General features: G+C 36.8%; 1 protein-coding gene across 1 annotated transcript in view; it reads left to right on the top strand.

Annotated features, from left to right (window-relative positions):
• The window catches only part of LOC126184602 (ER membrane protein complex subunit 7 homolog), a 47733-nt gene extending 27597 nt beyond the window's left edge, over positions 1 to 20136 (top strand). The window contains exons 3-4 of the mRNA XM_049927047.1: positions 15741 to 15815; positions 16309 to 20136. Coding sequence (XP_049783004.1) covers positions 15741 to 15815; positions 16309 to 16437 — 204 coding nt within the window. The 3' untranslated portion in view covers positions 16438 to 20136. The remainder of the gene's footprint in view (positions 1 to 15740; positions 15816 to 16308) is intronic.
• Positions 20137 to 22251: the final 2115 nt, after the last annotated feature.

Below are 22251 nucleotides of genomic sequence, written 5' to 3'. Positions count from 1 at the left end.
GTTGTGCATTGGTGTCGATCTGTTTGCTGCTGTGTGTTGGATGCAATTTTTGTTTTTGTTTTAATTTTTTGGATTAGTTCGCCTATCATGTTTGTTTTGTATCCATTTTCAACTGCTGTTTGTTCGATTATTTGTACCTCATTTTTGTAGTTGTCCACCACCATTGAGGGCAGTTTGATTCTATATGTGTACCATGTGTTGCAACCCAGCTTCATTTTGGGTAATGGGGTGGTTTGAGTGTTGATCTGTGGTTGTGCTGGTGCTTGTGGGTTTTCTTAATATTGAAAATTGCTGTTAGTTATTGTGTCTGTGTATTGTGATGTCTAAGAAATTTAGCTTTTTTTCCTTGTTTGATTCTAAGGGGAATTTTATCTATGGGTGAACTGTACTTATTTCATTGTGGAGTAGTTGTATGCAGTCGGATGTTTCATCTAGAAACCATACAATATCATCCACATAACGATATATTATTCTGTATTGTTTGGGTTTCACTATGGTTTCAAATACTTTGTTTTCAATGTGATTTAGGAAGATGTTGGCTAGGATTCCAGTGATTGGTGATCCCATGAGGAGTACATCCTATTGTGAGTAGAAGTGGTTTGTCAGATGTGAAGTAGTTTTGTTCTGTGTTTAATTTTAGAATGTTTGTTATTTCTTTTATGTGGGATTTGGAATGTGTTTTTGTTGTTCTAATTTTGTTTTATGATGTTGATGGTTTCTGTGGTGGGAATATTGGTGTACATGGATGTGATGTCAAATGATGTGAGTTTGGCTGTTGTTGCTATGTTGATGTTTGATCTTTTCTATAAACTCTTCAGTGTCGCGTATACTTCAGTTTGTTTGTGTGTGTGTGTGTGTGTGTGTGTGTGTGTGTGTGTGTGTGTGTGTGTGTGTGTGTGTATAAAATGTTCCTGTAAGTATGTGTGTCTTTCTTTGCCTAGGTGATATGTGGGTGCATTTCTGTAATTTATATGTGGGCGTATTTGTGTCTCTAGTTTGTGGATATTTGTTAGGCTGTTTGATGTGGATTCCTTGGGGTTCTTTTGTTTGAGACATATTACTTTCTGTTTTGTGAACATATATGAGATGTTTTTAGAGAGGTGTGTGTGTGTGTGTGTGTGTGTGTGTGTGTGTGTGTGTGTGTGTGTGTGTGTGTGTTTTTTTTTTTTTTTTTTTTTTTCTCTCTCTCTCTCTCTCTCTCTCTCTCTCCTGGTATCTTTGTATTGGGTCAGTGGTTAGTTTCATTATGTTATTCTCTTCTGTAAATTTTGGGGTTTTAGTTGTGTATTCCTCCTGTTTTATTGCTACCATGGTGTTGCTCTTGTCCAATTTTATGATGAGAGCTCCATTGCTTCTAAGCTTATTTCTTATTTTTCTGGATCTGTTTTCTTCCTCATTTTTTGTTGCTGTCAGTGTTCATTTTTGTTTTCCTATATTACGCATATGTTTTCCTCTGCCGTTAGCTCTTCTGTTAGCCCCGCTTTGAAATTACAGTTGTTCTTCTTCTCTTGTTTTATTTTATATTAACTTTCTGTTGTTAGGTTCCCTATTGCCTTGTGTGTAGCCTGTGTGTTGACATTGTACGGAGATCCTCGTTCTAGTAGGTTTAGTTTTTGTTTTGTGAATTGTATGTCAATGAGGTTGACACATTTATATGTGGAATGTGTGGTTTGTTTATCTGTTGTTAGCTGGTGTGTTAGTTTCTATAAGTGTTTGTAATTTTTGTTGATGTTTGCCCCACTTCCTTTCCATTAGAATTTGTGTGTTTCTTGACTCTATTCATGATATCAATAAATATTTCTGATATTTTTATACGATTTGCAAGTTCAAGATGAATTTTGAACAGGTCAAGGGTGAGCATGTCCCTCTTGGAATGCAGACATTTAATTTACTGTTTCAGCCAACCTACTTCTGCTTTGTGATTAGCATGTTGTGCTGCAGGTGACATAATGTTTACAATTAAATGTACATATTTAGCTATTACTTTATGAGAGAAATAGATTTTGTTGAATTTTATATTGAGTATAGTCTGATAGTTTTTCTCTTGTGCTTCTGAATTTGTTTCCGAGCTTACTCGGAAATGCCTGGCATGGTGCTGAGATAATCATTTTTTGGTCAAAGGTCTTTCCTTGTCTGCATTTGCTTCCTAGGTGTTTATATTTTTAATTTTACCAGTACAGCATCTATTCTTCCTCTTCAACTGTAGTGTCTCAGTACAACACTTTTTCAGATTCAAGAGTTTTAAATGTCACAACACTAAAGTAATAACTAACCATAAAAATATGATGGGAGGTATGATACTGAAAGAATAATTTGATAGAGCACTGAAAGACCTAAGTAAAAACAGGGCATCTGGAGTAGACAGCATTCCATCAGAACTATTGATAACCTTTGGAGAACCACTCGTGACTAAACTATTCCGCCTGGTGTGCAAAATTTGAGGCAAGCAAAATACCCTCAGCCTTTTAAAAGAATGTAATAATTCCAATTCCAAAAAAATCACATGCCAACAGATGTGAATATTTCTATTCAGTTTAATAAATCTTGGTTCCAAAATACTAATGCAAATTCCTTACAGAAGAATTAAAAAACTAGAAGTCGACCTCAAGGAAGATGAGCTTGGATTCCGGAGTATTGTTAGAACACGCAAGGCATTTCTGACCTTATGCTTCACTTACAAGAGAGATCAAAGAAAGGCAAACCTATGTTTACAGGATCTGTAGACTTAGAAAAATTTGTTGATGATGCTGATTGGAGTACTTTCTTCGAAATTAATCTTGTAGAAGTTGTGAAATATAGGGAGAAAAAGGCTATATACAACTTGTACAGAAACCAGACAGCAGTTATATGAATGAAGGGGCATGAAAGGGAAGCACTTATTGAGAAGGGAGTGAGACAGGGCTGTAGCCTATCCCTGATGTTATTCAGTGTGTACATTGAGCAAGCAGTAAAGGAGACCAAATAAAATTTGGAGTAGAAACTAAAATTCAGGGAGAAGAAATAAAATATTTTAGGTTTGCTGATGGCATTGTAATTCTGTTAGACACAGCAAAAACAAAATGAGGATAAATGGAATACAGTCAAATTAAATCGGTTGATGTCGAGGGAATTAGATTAGGAAATAAGATAATAATAGTAGTAGGTGAGTTATGCTAGTTGGGCACTGAAATAACTGACAATGGTCAAATTATGGAGGATATAAAATGTAGACTGTCAATGACAAGGAAAGCATTTTTGAAGAAGAGAAATTTGATAACACTGAAAATAGATTTAAGTTTTAGGAAGTCTTTTTTTGCAAATATTTTTATGGAGTATAGCCATGTATGGAAGTGAAACAAGGAGGATAAACAGTTTAAACAAGAAGAGTTTAGAGGCTTTTGAAATGTGGTGCTACGGAAGAATGCTGAGGATTAGATGGGTAGGTCACAGGACTAATGAGAGGTACCGAATATAGTCGAGGAGACAAGAATTTTGTGACACAACTTGACGACAACAAGGGATCAGTTAATAGGAGACATTCTGAGACATCAAGGGATCATCAGTCTAGTATTTGAGGCAAGTTTGGGAAGTAAAAATCATAGAGGGGATACCAAGAGATGAATACAGTAAGCAGATTCAGAAGGTTTAAAATTTTATTCATGACTGTCAATCAGCAGCTGTGAAGCATGTTTTAAGAATAGAAATAATCGGTCATCATCTGCACAAATTTTTGTTAAATTAATTTCTTGACTGGTTTTGGCAAATTAATTTGCCATCCTCGGAAGATCATACAATTAAGCTTACTTTGGAAAGCAATTGTCAAGCAAACTCTGGACGATGGAGCCCTTAGTTAAAATTTGTTATATAGTACTGTCAAGCAGTTTAAAAAGTAATGTAAAAATGTGAAGATATGGTGACCAAAAAAACTTGGCATCATAAGTAAAATATTAAAAAACCATAAGACATATGATGATATGATTAGCACCAACAGTCTGTAATTGTATGATCTTCTAAGGATGGCAAATTAATTTACTGAAAGTAGTCGAGAAGTTAACTTAATAAAAATTTGTGCAGCTGATGACTGACTGATTTCTATTCTTAAAAAGATTCAGAAGAATGTAGGTTGCAGTAGTTATTCGAAAATGAAGAGGTAGGGTGGCACGGAGAACTGCATCAAACCAGTCTTGGAACTGAAAACAACAACAACAACAACAACAACAACAACAACAACAACAACAACATGTTGCCCAATATGCAGCTGTCCTCCAACAATTTCAGAATGATCTTCTCCCCCATTTCATCATGCATTCTTTTGCACTCATTTATATCATTCATGTTCATCGTGATAGCATTATTACACTCTTTGTTTCATATTCATATCTTCTTCTTCATTTTCTTCATCATTTCATCTTCTTCCATTTCTCTTCAGGGTTAGCAATATGATGTGGGTTTTGGCAATGTCAATGCAGTTAGTGGAGGGATGCCATTCCTGACACCACCACTACCCCCAGGACGGAGTCTGTGTACACCATCTGTCTGCATCTAGAGTAAATGTCGTGTTAAAATGTGAGAATGTTTTCTAAATGTTTGCTTAGTGTGTGTCTGAGGTGGGACATAGATACCAGCGCAGTAGTTACCTAGCTGGATGTCCCTCCAACCATTTCAACTCTCTGCTATGTTGTGAAATGAAAAATGTCACTCGGGCATTGAGGAGAGATGAATATCATTTCTAGTTCATATTAGGTGATGCAAACAAGCACCCTTATGGTCAGCTGCAGGTATAGGCTTGTTGACTCATTCTTTAATTAAAGAAAGTAAGAGGAGGTCATGATAATACTTTCTGATGCCTAAAAACTACATCCACGTTTCCTGGCTCACCAGTCCTCATTGTCAGTCTGCAAGACAGATTCAATCCAGGTAGACTTGCCTCTGAGAATCCCAGAAGGGACCTAGTAACACACTCAGCTGTTTGGTCAGGTATGCCTTGTTTCATATACACCACCTAAATTACAGTCTTCTTCACCAGCCAGTCATTGGTATAGTAAAGATAGATCTCTTCCTGAAGAATATATCTTGCTGTTGAAATAATGTAAGATAGACTGTGGCTTGTACCATATGGTTTCTGAGCTCTGGATTTTTAACAAACGTAATGAACACCTTGCTCATATTCATGCAGGTTCCTCTATTTTTCAAAATATTTCTTCCAGTAGTCTTTTAATCAAATGAGTTTTACATTATTCTTATGTATTGAAAGGCTCAACAATACAAGTACTTCATTTATGCTTTGAGGTTTCCAGTGAAAAATTCTAGTCCAATCCATGTAATTTTTGCTGATAAATATTTTGTTTGCATTGTTTCATTAGCTACAAGCTGAAGCAAATCATATGTAAAAAGTAACACAAAGAAATATATTGATTTATTGCTGTAGGATGAATAAGTAAACATTCTTGTTTGGAAAATGGATGACAATGAATGTTGTTTCTTTGTTCCATAGTGTACCCAGTTTTTATTGCTGTTAGTGTGGGAGCTATAAATCATCACTGAATTCAACACAATTACTGTCAATAATTTCTGATTTTGCTGCATCACAAAATACATCTGTATGCTCAACTTTCACACACTCATAACTGTCGGCACCCTCTCCTTTTCCTTTCATTTATTTTTGCTAAAGACATTATTCTTCTACAATATGCTCAGTAACTGATCGAAGATTAATTTTTCACACCTCTTGTGTTTAGTAGGTTCCAGTGTTGGTTATTTAGCCCATCATTTCGAAGAGTATGTATCACAAACAACTAAGGAAAAGTAAATAGAAAATGAAAAATCATCGGTTGCTTGTATAAACACAGATACAAAATTAGTATGAATAATATACTCGTGGGTGTACTTGCATGTATGTAGGCATCAGTTGTGCAAAGCATGTCTGTTTTTGTTATGTTTATAAGGGTAAGCTAAGTGGGCTCATACTGTTGCTTGTGTCAAGTTAAGTGAAAGTGTTCCAGTTATGTGTGTTTGGTGCCCCTCCAACCATTTCAGCTCTCTTAATAGGGGCCTGCAGAGAGTTAATTATAGGACTTCTATTGCCTAAGGAAGACTAAGTCCTAAGGGACCCAGAGGATATATGTATTTTGAACATAAAAGAATTGATGTGCTTGAACTTATTAGCTGTATCATTCTCTGCCATCAGTTTTTTCTTTTGCTCTGTGTCCTTATAGACCCAGTCCAATGGGTAGTTGGTACCAATCTCCATTCAAATGACCACTTATTTGTTGACTGCACATCTCAGATAGCAGTCTATTTACATGGTGTGATTATGGATGCTTAACAAAGCAGTTTGGATGTTGTACAACTGGCTGGATCTCCCAAGCTGCATACACATCAATTTGAAAACACTTAGCATAACATAATAAGCAACCTGCTATGTTGTGAAATGAAAAATGTCACTCGGGCAGTGAGGATAGATGAATATCACTTCTGGTCCATATTAGGTGATACAAACTAGCAACCTTATGGTCAGCTGCAGGCATAGACTTGTTGAGTGATTAAAGAAAGTAAGAAGAGGTCATGATAATACTTTCTGATACCTATTGACTGTTCCGTTCCAGCAACAGGGGTATGAGCCTTTTATGTTTGTGTATTGGCAGTACTATACACTTCACTTCCTGAAGGTAAGTAATGACCAGCAATTCCAACATGCATTATTATGTAGACGATGACAGAATATTTGACACTATCATCTCGTGTCAGGTAGTATTCCATATTCCGACACCATTAGGAGACTGGATAGGTGAGAAGACTGGGCTTAGAGTTGCTTAACACAGACAACTGCCACTTCTCCATGTAGAAATTAGTGCCTGTCTTGTGTCAGCTGGAGAACTCGGATCTCACCCTAACAGTATTCTCTGTAACATGTTGCTGCAACTGAATATCCATTCTAGAGATATACTAGTGGGACTTATTAAGATGATTTTTTGGTGGCATGACAGTATCCTTGCTGCTGTAGTGAAACTATTCTGAGTCCTTTCTTGGAACAAGGGAAGGATTGCAGTAGAGCTATTGGTGCAATCATCTGAGACAATGATATCACCAGGAGTGACCCTTGGAAGTGTTACAGGAATACTCGTTCTCTGTATGCGTAAATGATCTGACAGATAGGGTGAACAGCAATCTGCAGCTGTTTGCAGAAGATGCTATGACATACAGGAAAGTGTCATCTATGAGTGACTGTAGGATGATACGGATGCCTTAGATGAAATTTGTTTGGTGCATCGAAGGGCAGCTTATTCTAAAGGCCAAAAATGCAGATGAGTAGGAAAATAAATATGTAATGTTCTAGTACAATGTTATTCATGTGCTGCTTTACACAGTCGCATCGATTAAATTTGTAGGCGTAATGCTGCGAAGTAACATGAGATGGAAAATGCACCTAAGGTTCGTAATAGGGAAGTCAAATAGTTGACTTTGGTTCATTGGGAGAATTCTAGGGAAGTGTAGCTCATTTATAAAGGAGACTGTGTACAGAAGACAAGAGTGACCCTTCCCAGAGTAGTGCTTGAGTGTTTTGGAATCCTCACCAGGTTGAATTAAAGGAGTTTGTCAAAGGAACTCTGAGGTATGCTGCTAGATTTTGAAACTCATCAGAGAAATAACATCCAGATGAACCAAACACTTAAAACTGCCCTCTGTACCCATTCACCATAAAATTGATCAATCTCTTTTGAAATATTCAAGTTCAAATAATGTTCAGAATTTAGATACACACTTCTAGCCGATATATAGCTAATGAAGTGTATTTATTGTCAGGTGGATCAAAATACTCATCGTTGGCTGGTCTTCCTTGAATCGTGGTTCTCATTGATTAGGCTGTTTAACAGGTCACTTGGGTCTTTATTGCAAGAAAAAACACTGTTTTGTTGTTTATTCAGTATTTGATTTTTATGCCTCATCTGTCATTAATTGTTGTCTGCACTACTCCACATTTACTTGAGCGATTTAAGAATTTTCCCAACAAATTGTCACATTAAAAGAAAATTCACGTTTTCACTCAGCAGTACAGGAAGTTCACACCATAAAACTCTTTGACAACAGTGTTTGTATTTGTAGCAAAGGAGCATTTTTGGTGGACAAAAGCCATACTAACTATGAACTACTTGCAGATGTGTGCGAACCATAATGTGTCTCAGTACAAATATGAAACAGCTTGTTTGGTTCACATTTGGAGACACATTTTTAACTTAACATTTCCCACCAGAATGTTCTGGAAATTTTTCAGATTCATTATGATGGTAACATGCAGTATTAATAACAGTGAAAATTTAGGTAAAGTAGTACAGCTTCATGATTAGAAAAATCCAAGAATCAAAATAGTTATAAAAGATATATGAAATTCTCCTGAATTAAAAACTGAAACTTCCAAAATATTCTCTGTGTAAAATTTTGTTTACATTTGAAAATATTGTGTTTTTTGTATCAAGTGAGTTTGTTTCTAGTGGAGTTAACTGTATTTTCATGATAAAATGATGGCTGTTTATCTGAGAGATAATAAATTATGGTTTGGTACAACTTAAATAAAATTTTGGAGATTTGGTGAGTATATGTGGCATTTGTTTATGACTGAAATGAAGGCACATTACATCCCCACAGATACAAATTTCCCTCAAAATAATGTTTCCATTCACTTTTAAAGTGAAATCAGTAGGATTACTATCTTTTTCCAGTTGCGATGTTTCACATTATATCTCTCACAAACGGACCCCCATTTTTTTTTTTTTTTTTTTTTTTTTTTTTTTTTTTTTTTTTTTAAGTTAGTTAATAAATAAATACGGAAAATTTATAGCTCAAAAACACTCCAGGGTATCACAGTCTTACAATATGGTATCATAAGATTCAGTTGGCCTAATTACAATTAATCTTGGTCTACCACAATTTGTTACTAGTAGGTTCAATCAATACATGAGTATGAGAGTGTTTACAACTGTCACCTGCCACACACTTGTAGGGCAACAAGTTAGGTATTTAGTTATTTCTCTGCTTTCTTAGTAGTTTAACTCTTAAATAATCTGTGTCTCTTTTTTCTTAAGAGGTGTAATCTCACATTTTGTAACTTAAAAGTGTAAATTCAGGCAGTCTTTAGTGCAGTTATTACTCACTTGTTTGTTTTGAAGAACCAGGAACAATTCTTTTTGACTGTCACCTGTTAAACACCTGCAGAGCAGCAGGTTATGTATTTAGTTCTTCCTCCGTTTTCTTAGTATGCTGGGATGGATAGGTTGTGTGCGTGCTGTGTGCGGACACAGCAGCACCTGGCCAGTTTGTAAGCAGCTGAATGTGCTTTTAGGTATGGTCAGCTGTCTTCAGGCTACTGCCTCAGAGTGTCGTGGTGGCGGAACATTTGTCCCATTGCATGGGATACATCAATTGTCACGTGTTTCACTCTGAAGCTCTGCTGCCAATGCATATTCCAGTGGAACCCAAATGGGTCATCTGACCTCATTACAGGATGAGTGGCAGGTAGTAATGCATTCACATGCCTCAAGGCAAGAGGACCAATGTGAAGGCTGGCTATCTGGCCTTGCTTACTCACCTGATTAGTGTACAGGTGGCTGCTTCTTCAGCAGGGCTTGAGCAGGCACGTGGGGGGGGGGGGGGCAGATTTGCTTGTCATTGGGAGCTCCAATGTTAGACATGTTATGGAACCTCTTAGAGAAATACTGTTCAGAGACAGAAAGAAAGCCAATGTGCACTCAGCCTGTCTGATGGGCGGCCTGACCTGTCTGATGGGCGGCCTCGTCAGAGATGTGGAGGCGGCCTTGCCTCGGCTATTGAGAATGCAAGGTGCAATTGTCTGAAAGTTGTGGCTCACATCGGCACCAATGATGCCTGTCGCTTGGGTTCTGAGGCCTTTCTCGGTTCATACAGGTGGCTGGCAGAAGTAGTGAAGGCTGCTGGCCTTGTGCCCTGGGGTGCAGTCAGAGCTCGCAGTTGATTGGGGTCCTTTGGTTTGGAGCTGAGTGGAGGGTCTTGGGCAAAGACTTCATCGACTCTGTGATGGTCTTGGCTGTGTATTTCTGGATCTACATTATCAGATGGAGACTACTAGCATGTCTGTTGGTAGGCCAGGAGTGCATTACACAAAGGAAATTGCAACTAGGATAGCAGATTACTCGTGGAGGGTAAATGAGGTTTTTTATGCTAGGTGGTAGCTTAAGGTACTCTGATAAACCCTCTGCAGTTGACACACAGATAGCAAAATCAGACCAGGTACAGACTAAAGACACTTTGACTGACGATATTTTATAAGTAAATTGTTGCAGTATCCATTAGAGTTTCCGAATTTATTGCCCTCCATGAGGTTTGGTACACAGCCTGTTATTCTCAGGGCCAAGAGCTAGCTGAAACCTGAAGTAGAAAGCTCCAAAATATTTAGCGAGTCGTGGAACATATATGAGTAAGACAGATTAGATTCTGTAGGGGGTGGAGTGTTATTGCAGTCAACAAAAATATTCTCTCTATCAAGGTAAAATTTGAGTTTGACTGTGAAGTTACCTGGATGCATATGACAGCTCTAGGTGAAATGAAGTTATTTGTTGGATGTTTTTAACGGCTGCCAGATTACACTGTTACAGTTTGAGCATCATTCAAAGTAAGTGTACACTTAGTAACACAGGAATGCCCAGATTATGCAATACTAGTTGGAGGCAACTTTAACCTACCGAGTACAGACTGGGACATCCTTGGATTCAGTGCCGGAGTTATGGACAGGCAGTCTTGCCAAGTACTTTTGAATACAAGTCTCTTGAAAACTGTCTTGAGCAGCTAGTTCAACAGCCCACATGCAGCAGAAATATTTTCGACCTTGTAGCAACAAACAGGCCTCAGCTTATCAGTGGTGTCAGTATAGAGACAGGGATTAGTGATCAAGATGTATTTATAGTGACAATGTTTACTAAAAGTTAAAAGAGTGGTTTGAAAAGTTCTCGGCATCCCCACGAGAGGTCAGCTTTAGCCCAATGAGTTATTCACATGATATTCATTGGACTGTTGCCTATAAACACGTGCCATGTCAGTGCTCTTGGAAGAGAGCTGTGGTGGTGATGTGGCTCTATTGTTCCCACATAGTGATTTGTGAAGATGGAAAAAATAGAGGTCCGAGCTGTGATTAAGTACTTCATAAAGAAAGGTATGAAAGCAAAGGACATTCACGCCGTTTTCCGGAATGCACTGGGGGCTCTGTGCCTTCATATTCAACTTTCCAAGTGGAAAAATGAATTTAAATTTGGTCAGGAGAGCTTAGGTGATGCTCCACACAGTGGTCGGCCAAGATGTGTTATTACTCCAGAAATCATTGCAAAAGTGCACAAAATAGTCATGGAGGATTGCTGATTGAAAGTGCATGAAATTGCTTGCACTTGCCAGATATCATCTGAAAGGGTATATCACATTTTAACTGCAAAATTGGAAATGAAAAAATTATCTGCAATATGGGTGCCGTGACTCCTGCTGCTGGATCAAAAACGCATGAGAATGGAGATATCGGAACAATATTTGGCCCGTTTTAGGAGAAACAAACAAGATTTTTTTGTTCTGTTTTTTTACCATAGATGAAACTTGGATGCACTACTATACCCAGAGACAAAACAACAGTCAAAACAGTGGAAACATGCTGATTCTCCGCCACCAAAGAAAGCAAAGACAATTTCTTCGGTGTGAAAGGTCATGGCATCAGTGTTCTAGGATGGGAAGGGAATTATGTTTGTAGATTATCTCACTACTGGGCAAACAATACTGGAGAATACTGTGTTAACCTCCTGGAAAAATTGCAACAAAAGACACGTGAAAAAAGGCAGGTTTAGCAAGGAAGAAAGTCATCTTCCATCAAGACAATGCACCTACACACGTGCTGTCGCCATGGCAAAATTACACAAACTGAGGTTGGAATCGTTGCCACACCCACCTTATTCACCTGATTTGGCTCCATCAGACTTCCATCTCTTCTCAAAACTAAAAATTTTTTTGGTGGATGAAGATTCACTTCAAACGAAGAATTGATATCCGGAGTTGATAACTATCTTGCAGGCCTGGAGAAAACTCATTTTCGAGATGGGATCAAGGAACTGGAACATAGTTGAACCAAGTGCATTAATCTACAAGGAGACTAAATTGAAAAATAAAAAAAAAGTTTCAGTGATGTAAGTACTTTTTTTCTATTCCGTTCAGAGAACTTTTCAAACCACCCTTAAAATAAATTGGCCAAGAGGGCTAGGGGAGTATTTTTTCTAGAAAGAGCAGGGTTAATATATTAAGGGTGCCAATATTTAGGTTATTTTTTAGTCCAGTTGTTTTCATCTTCTTGTACTGTTACACTATCAGCTTAAAAGAGAATGTGCAAATGATAACAGAAAAAAATTAATTTTGAGATTCGTGTGTCTCTGAAAACATCAATGCGTGGAGCATGAAACAACTACCACTGTCATACCTTAGCAAAGGATCTAGTTGAGAACCCAAGAAAATTCTGGTCTTATGAAAAATTGCTAAGCAGGTTGGAGGCTTCTACCCAGACACTCATTGACCAACCTGATGTGGCAGTGGAAGATAGCAAAAGGAAAGCTGAAGTATTAAATTTCACATTAAAGAAATTGTTCATGCAGGAGGATTGTACCAAACATCGTTGTATGATCATTGCACAGATTCCTGTACTGAGGACATAGCAGCAGGCATCTGTGGCATATAGTGTAAACTGAAAGAGTGTGAAGCAAGTAAGTCACCAGGCCCTGATGGAATCCCAGCTAGGATTTACAAAGAGTATTCTATGGGATTGGCCCCTTACTTTGCTTGAATTTATCATGAATCTCTTGACCAGTGCAATGTCCCAAGCAACTGGGAAAAAGTGCAGGTGACTCCTTTATGCAAGAGGGGTAAAATAACTGATCCACTTCTATATCTTTTACAGATTTTGAAGAAATTTTAGCTTTACAAAAATCAACATAAAGAAAGATGTAAGTGGCAAAACTTGGGAGGCAGACAACTTGCCAGCAATAATTTTATCAAAGCTTTATGTAGGTCTTAATATGTTTCAGTCACAGTTGAAGCAAGATTGAATGATATTCATAACTGAAAATATTTGAAGAAGTCCGTCATGAGAATAGTAGGATGATTTCTGGGCCTTGCACAAACTTTTGATCAACAAGATATCAGATCAGTGAGAAGGAAGTGTCCATTGAAACTGCTTTTGAAGCATTTTGTGGTGGCACAGTTCATTGTGTGTATACAAGAATGCTCCAGCCATCTTTAGCTGACCGTCTGTAACACATCTGGCCTGACATGATGTATAATGTTTCTCAGCTAGAAAAGCTGTAATAGGAACTAGCCACTCTAAATGTGTTGACAAGGAGCAAAAATAAAGTTCCAGGTGTCGCTAACGACCAAATGAGAGAGAGCTGTAGAATGAAAACTCCAGTGTATTGTCACAATTTGTACAGTTTTAATTTACCGAGCCCACAGTTGTTACAGTTTCCAATTCGACTTTCACACGTCCACCACAGTCACTCTTAGTAGCTGGTTTAAGATCTCAACCCTGACTTGATACCAAAAATACATATGGATTTCTGTATAGTTCGACTGCTCACACAATACTTTGTGAATGTTTACTTTGAACTAAAAGTTCTCGGTTAGAACTGCACAACCTGGAGAGTTTATACATAAAAGATACAAAATTCACGCAATCATCATTGTAGTTCATTAGGTAACACTTCCTGCTACTCCACAATCATTTAAATCCAACATTTACTCAAAATTAAACATTTTTACCCAGCTCAGTGCAAACGTGTCTGACCATCATGAGAGTTGGGCACTGACTCCTCCAGACCCATACACCAAACTTCGCTCCTAGCTCTAATGGACTGTCTTGCTTTGATTGGCTCAGTTGGAATTTAGCCAATCAGTTTTATATATTTAGATCCATGGAATCCCCATGTTCTCTGCCTTGAACCAATCCCATACTGAAGTTACTTTAGACAGAATTATTGAATAATAAGCACCACAAAAAACATATCAGATTAACTTTTTCATCAATTGTTTGAAGGACTATAGGAGGTATTATTATTCCATAGCACCTTAAAGTGGCTACTTCACAATTCACGTCGCCCCCTACATACATAGCTAACAATCAGCGTGTCACATTCAGGTTCCCACACTTGTATATGCTCAGTTACAATTGGAAAGATTTTCATGTCATACACATATCACACTTGCTCCTTCCTTTCTGCTCAAGCAATAAAACAAATCAAATTGGCAATACTTAACATAAATCATGATGTAATTAGAATATAAAATTATGTAAAATTAATTTGTTTTTCTAATTATGTGATTTTTATGTTATTGGATGGCTTGACAAGTCATTAAACATCATTTGCTTTTAACTGATACATATGGACTTGACAGGGTGTTAATTTCTCATGGAAGTCCTAAATTCTGTATTTTGTGTATCTCTAAAAGTACTGTAGACACAACACTGGAATTAACACTGTTGTTAGCTATTGACATAACAGAAAGTTTTATTCCATTTAGTGTATGGCCGAGGTCAAATTTAATTTATTATAATGCTAGTAATATTTCGTTGCTTGGATGGTGGTGGCTTAAGCTGCAGCTGGTTCACACCAGACCCTCTGTCGTGGCGAAGCTATTACTCATTGCAAATATGAAACTAAGTAAGATCTTATACAGGTGGTGTACGTGGCTATGCTACAGTTTGTTCAATTTGGTAGTGATTGTAGACAGGACTTTCCTCTAATAGGTGCAGTACATGATGAGATTATTATTATTATTATTATTATTATTATTATTATTATTAAACAATATGCGCTTTTGCAAGATTTACGTGAAAAGGAAGGAAAATTCGTGTAAGGTTATGCAGAAAGTGCACAATCATTGTTTACAATAGCTTACGCCAGAAAAGTGAGCACAGGGAGCCGAATGTGTGTGCTGAAAGCCATGTTTGGTTTTTCTAGGGTTACAAAGTGAGAAGGGGTGTGCTTGTGTGACTCAATAAAAATGAATTAGAAGTGTGCTAAAACTGCTGTTTGTACCAGAATCACCATTGACTTCTTTAGGGAGATTAAGACATATATAAAGCAGTGTTTGAAGTACAATTTCAAGGAGTATAATATATCCATAGCTAGAAAATTGGGTGATTTTTAGATTTAATGCTAGATTACAATTTACTTATGTAGAGGCTGTATGAATTGTGTTGTCATACACTCATTGTTTGTACATTCCCTGTTGCCAGATTATTCAGAGACTGGTGGTTGACCCTTCTATTTTTCTTGGTTCTTCTCTTCTTGTGGGATTTATGCATTCATTATACATGGGTGTTCAGTATTTAAACACACAGGGTACGACATTGGGATGTGAACCATCCTTCTATAGTACTAAATATCGGTTCATTTGGAGATGCCGATTCAGTGTTCTTGTGATTTGAAGTAATTGTAAATTACTCCAGGTAAAATAAATACCCTTGCTTCAATTCTGCCACGAATCCCATCCCAAAATCAGCCAGCTTCTTTACTGTATAGGTCTTCATTTGTGTTACTATTAAGAGCTAAAGGTTATTTAACTCTTATAATTACTACCATTTCTTCTGCAGGCAGTAATTTTGTAAGACTTTCTAAACCAAATTAGTTTAATTTCTTTGGTTCATAATCTTTTTAATTTCTAATGTTTTCTGTAATGTGGTAAGTTTAAAATACACACTTTACTAATTTCAGGTACTTATGATGGTACTACCATTGTTACTTATCATGGTACTCCCAAAAATGATGAATGATCCAGAAACAAGAAAGGTAATATTGTCAATTTAAATACTTTAATTTGTTTTATTTTTCCAGTAACTAATGAGATACATTACATTCAGTGATAATTTTTGTGTTTTTGCAATTTTTTTAATAGAAGAGGTCTTTAAGTGTGTGTCATTCTCAGCACATCAAGTTGCCTCATTAATCATTAATAACAGTAGCTTTTACCATCATTTATGTAGTTCATTTATTACATACGCCATAATTACCCTACTCCTGCCGTTTTCTATGTTGTCTTCACATGCCAGGTGTACGATAATCCCTTAACATTTGGTTGTCATTCGTAATAAATAAATGCGTTGTTAAGGGAAGTGTTAGTTGTTGTGCATCAGTGTATCATCAGTGCATATGTGAAATAGATTTCATTCCAAGATTCAGCATATGTACTCTTGATTGTTCATCCAAATTTCTTTTCATCCTTTAGTTACTCTTACCACTTATTCTGTAGTATATTAATTATATGCTGATATTTTCGTAACAGGAGATGGAGCAGATCAATAATTTAACTAAGTATGATATGCCAGAAATGTCAGAAGTACTGACTTCATTTTTTGCTGGTGGAGAAAAACAGAAATCCAGAGCAGTCAAACCAAGCAAAAAGAGACAGTAACAGAAGAAGATGATGTATAAAAATGGAATGTGAAATTTTCATTTTCATAAAGAATTTAAGACTCTATCATGCTTTACGTGTTTTTATTTGATATTTATATCTTGGAGTACAGCATCACAGTGAACTGATTTAATCACAGTTGGAAATCTATTAGTGATTAGTATTTGGCAAACTACTGAAAATTTTTCACAATTGTTTATAGATCATGGCTCGAACATCAGTTTGTTAAAGATTTAGTTTTTATTTTACAAAATGTGCTCTAAAGGGTTAATGCATGAAAGGTGATCTGAAAACGAATATCTCAGAATTGCTTTGTGTGTGTGTGTGTGTGTGTGTGTGTGTGTGTGTGTGTGTGTGTGGTGTCATATGCTTGTGTTTGTGCTTGTGAGAGACATGACATATGGGAACAAGATCCGTTTGGAATTTATTTTTCAGCCCAAAGGATGCTCTGTAAGAATCATGAATGGTTGTTGCTTTAAGACTAAAAAAAAGAAAAACCTAATATACTGGTGTGGGAAAGTAATCCTCTTTGTTTCCTTCTTGCTGGCAGTATTTTGATACATTCATGAATTGGGATCGGGTAATAACTTTTTGCACAAGGTTGTTATTGACTTTCAGTGTGAATTATTACTGTTAGAAAGTTTTTCTCTGATATATCACTTATTGTGGTAAAACTGAAGACAACTTCTCTTAGTTATGCTCTAACCTCTTAGTTATGCTCTGAAAGTTTTTGTTTTATCTATTGTCTGCTTATCTATGCTACCACTGTAGCATTGTTTTAGTTTATATAAAAAAAAAATTCATTATTATGTTCTGTATTTCCACATGCAGTGGAATGGATCATAATAGTTGTAGTAATAGTTGTTGTTATTTTCTTCAGTCTGAAGACTGGTTTGATGCAGCTTTTCTATTCTATGCAAGCCTATTCATCTCTGTAATAACTATTCCAACTTACATCCATTTGAACTCCGCCCAATTCTTGTTTTCCCTCTAAATTTTGTACTATCACACTTCCCTTTATTATCAGACTGACTGTTCCTTAATGCCTCAGAATGAGTTCTACCAACCGTTCCTTTCTTTTAGTCCAGTTGGGCCATATATTTCTTTACTCTCCAATTTGGCTCAGTACCTTTTCATTAGTTATCTTCTCCTCCCATCTAATCATCAGGATTCTTCTGCAGCACCATATTTCATATGCTTCTATTTTCTTCCTGTTTGTATTGTTTGTCTGTGTTTCACTTCCATACAAGGCTATAATTCAGATAGATCCCTTCAGAAAGGACAACATAACATTTAAATTTGTATTTGATATTAAACAGCTTTTCTTTTTGAGAAACACTTTTCTTGCTATTGCCAGCCTGCATTTTATATTCTCTTTACTTCGGCCATTGGCAGTAATTTTTCTGTCCAAATATCAGAACTCATGTACCACATCCCATGTGTCTGTTCCTAATCTAATTCTCCTCTAGATTGTCTGATTTAATTAGACTTCATGGGTCACTATACTTAAATTAAAGTAACATTGTTATAGATGTCAAGTATTGGGGCCAGCTGCCACCCAATCATAGAACACAGTGTGTTTGCTGTGTTGCCTGTTTTGTAGGTACTTGCAGAGTCTTGTCAAGTGTGCGTGCTTGCAGGCTAGCAGAACTCCCCCCCCCCCCCCCCCCCCCCCCCCCAAAAATCTCACACACACACACACACACACACACACACACACACACACACACACACACACACACACACACACCCCTCACCTCACCCACAACCACAGCAATCTCTCAATTGCAAACTTATTTTATTCGTGCTGTAAGTGACTTTCCTGTAATGTCTCACCTTGCAGTTAATGAATTAACATTATCTTTGGTCTCACTCGGGCTGTGCTTGCATCTCTCATTCGTAATACAGCTTCCCTGCTTTCTGCAAACTATCTTAGTGTTTTTTATGCATATGTCATTTCATTTTCTGAGGAGATTTTTCTTGATACAATAAGACAATTACATTCGTAATGGAAAACATTCACTGTTAGACTGTAAAAGAAACAATATGTTGAGTAAGAAGTCTGAGAAAAGACATTGCCATTGTTAGGAGTATTTGTTATTAATACTTGAGTCTACTAAAAGTAATTTTATTGTCTGTTAGTCAGCTAATGTTTATTTGTAAATATTAAGTGAAAATTTATAGCTGGAATACATGAATGTGTGTCCTAGTCATTCTATACTTATGGAAAATGTTGCGAGTGGTTTAATTTTCAGCAGATATGTCTAAAAAAATTTCATGTTCGTGTGAGTGCTGTGGACAAATTTTTCTATGCAGAAGTCTTAAGTTTTAGCAAAGTCACGCTTCTGCAAGGAAAACCCAAACATTTAGCTATTCCTGTTACTACAGTTGACCATTCTTGAGAAACAGATGTGAATGCAGTACATCATATGCAGCTGGTACTGCATAGTACGCAAACGTGTGCCTTATTTCATCTCCTTGTTTATGATCTATATATTGTACATTTTAATAATGAAATCCAAAATAATTCTTTACAAATATGATTACTGAGGGGGGGAAGCCAGAGGACCATTTCGTTTGGGTACAACTAATTAAAACATCAAAATTTCATTATCTTACAATCATTGTATTTTGATAGTAGTAGAATCTATTGTACTCCTAATATAAAAACAATTTTGTTATATGCATATCATATTCTCTTTAGTGCAGTGATAGTGTGTGAATTTTGATTGTAAATTGTGGCCTGTGAAATAAAAGGGCAGTATGTAGGAATTATGTATTGCTACACTGGGTAAATAGTTTTGAGAATTGCATTTTCTTGAGAATTATGAGGCATGAAGAGGAAACTTTCAGATGATCTTTGTTTCAATACCATACTTCCTAATTTTGTGTTTGTATTAAAATGCTTCTTCTTGGATACTGTCTGTAAAAACAAATTCTCAAAAGCAATGAGTGCGGGTCAATACACTGTTACCTTAGACCATATTCCCCATTAATTGAGAGCCATAATTTTTTCAAAGCAATCCCTTTTAATTTGACTTTGACCCAACCTAACCCTCTATTCTCTTTCTGCCACCACCCCTTAAAAAAATGTAAATGTGTACATGCACGTGCGTTCGCCACTGCATGCGCGTACACACACACACACACACACACACACACACACACACACACACACACACACACAAGGTTAAACTTCAGGACAAAGACATTCACTCGGTCACTCCTTTTGCTTATAGTAACAGTTACCGCACAAATTGTCACCAGCAGTGCCACTGTTGCAGAATTTTTTTAAGTATCCACAAATTTGTGCTTGTAAGTTTGTGGAATAAAAGTTATATGAACAGTTTTGTTTTGCTGGGCTGAAAGTTATAACAGGACTCGTATTGTTTACAATAGGGTCAAACCTGATTTGGTGGAGGCAGTACATTGCCAGTTTTTTTTTTTTTTACACATGTAAGGGACTCAGTGTGTTCACCCAGTGGTAATGTGTTCACTCTTGATCCAGTAAGTTATTTTATTTTTTTATTTACACATCTAGCATTGTCATAGCCATACACAATAGAGTATTCAAGCCTTTGACTGATGTGCTACTGAACACCAACAAAAAGCAATATGACTTTTACACTGTTACAATGGTCTGAGTAGTTTGTTACATTTATTGAACAAGAATAAAAAAGGAAATCATATAATAATATATATTTGTTCTTTTCTGTCCACATAAGTTTAACATCCTATTAACACAATCAACACAATTCCCTCAAAACTTTGGTAATTGTCAACAGTGTACTCTTACCAGCATTGTACCGCATTGAATTATTACTGATGAAAATGGTTGTGTGTCATTGATATCCAGAAACTAATAGCACTTGCATAGGTTATATTCCTGCCAAAACATCAGCTGATTAGCCTGGTTTTTGGCAATTTCTCATCGGTTTTGCAAAGATTTTTCATGTTCAGAAGATAATTTTTTATCTGTTATTAGACCTGACAATACTGTAATTGTTTCTAAAGGTCTGGTGCTATAGGAGTTGGCTGTGTGTGTAGTATCTTTGTAGACAAGATAAGATGTTTCCACAGAATGTGACCGAATTATTTTTTCAGTCAAGAAATTATTGTAATGAGAAATTATTGTACTTTCTGAGAAAAATGTTGCTTGCACTAGTGATTTTATTATATTAGGTGAATAGGCTTTAGTTTAATCATTTCAAGGCCAGAAGATTTTATAGCACACACTGCTCTTCTTACACACAAAACTGTCATATGTAGAATTAAGTAAAATTATTTTACATTTAGTCATAATAAACAGTGTTATGGGCAAATTTAAAATTTGACATTATTTTCTGTAAGTTCTTTTATATTATTTGTAATTTGTCACATCACATTAATGTTACCACGTGGTTGGCCAAGTACTGAATATTTTCGTTTAAGGTATTAGGACTAGTGTGTTCAGGACTCATTTGGTCAAGAAGACAATTTACTCCCATCGCTTAAAGATGATTTGGAGTAACTTGCAAAACAGTGGGCATAAAGTGAGTTACATTTCTATGGACTACTCAAAAGCTGCTTGTTAGTCACAACACCTTTATATAAGCATCTGAGACATTACAATAAGAAAAAGATATGGGATGTATGTGCCAGCATAACAAAACCAGTTTAGAGTCCAAACTCGATTAAATATTGGAATGATATTTCCTGGTAGTGCAAGAAATCAAAGTGAAACAGTGAGAAATGCGTATATAGTTTTCTACAAACATTGTTTTGTGGTTAAATGCTTTGTGTTTAAACTTAAGCACACTTTATTGCACTCAGTACGTATTGAGAAGAAATGGACAAAGTATAACAAGGTGCTAGAAATACATAACATAGTTCAATAACAGCATTAGGAAAGAAATTGAAAATAATTTATATATATCCGTGGTAAGTTATACACAAAAGTTAAATAACTAAAAACACCTCTGAAGAGTTTAAAAAAAATGGGCTGAAGCTCATGCTTCTAATTCTGGCATCTCATTACCTGACAGAACTTCAGTTAAAAGGCACCTCGTTTGATTAATTTAAATCTTTAATCAATTGCCAAAAATTACTCACTTGCCTGGAAGTAGTAAAAGAAAGGGGAAGTTTTAAATTCTGCTCTCAAAAATATATTTGTATAACAACACAAATTGCAATTTTATATGATATTAACATGCTGTTCAGCAAGTACAGTATGTAAGTTATTTGATGTAGCAGGAGAAGGGTCAGGGGATGGGGGGGGGGGGGGGGGGGGGGGGAGTTCTCAGACATGATGGTTTTGTTTTTGTATTCTGTGCCAGATGCATGATAAATTGGTAGATGGGGATCTACACTCCTGAAATTGAAATAAGAACACCGTGAATTCATTGTCCCAGGAAGGGGAAACTTTATTGACACATTCCTGGGGTCAGATACATCACATGATCACACTGACAGAACCACAGGCACATAGACACAGGCAACAGAGCATGCACAATGTCGGCACTAGTACAGTGTATATCCACCTTTCGCAGCAATGCAGGCTGCTATTCTCCCATGGAGACGATCATAGAGATGCTGGATGTAGTCCTGTGGAACGGCTTGCCATGCCATTTCCACCTGGCGCCTCAGTTGGACCAGCGTTCGTGCTGGACGTGCAGGACCGCGTGAGACGACGCTTCATCCAGTCCCAAACATGCTCAATGGGGGACAGATCCGGAGATCTTGCTGGCCAGGGTAGTTGACTTACACCTTCTAGAGCCACGTTGGGTGGCACGGGATACATGCGGACGTGCATTGTCTCTGTTGGAACAGCAAGTT

This window comes from Schistocerca cancellata, chromosome 4 (assembly GCF_023864275.1).
Source record: "Schistocerca cancellata isolate TAMUIC-IGC-003103 chromosome 4, iqSchCanc2.1, whole genome shotgun sequence".
Taxonomy (NCBI): Eukaryota; Metazoa; Arthropoda; class Insecta; order Orthoptera; family Acrididae; genus Schistocerca; species Schistocerca cancellata.
Note: the sequence above shows the minus strand (reverse complement) of the source record. Positions and strands in the feature narration are given on the sequence as shown.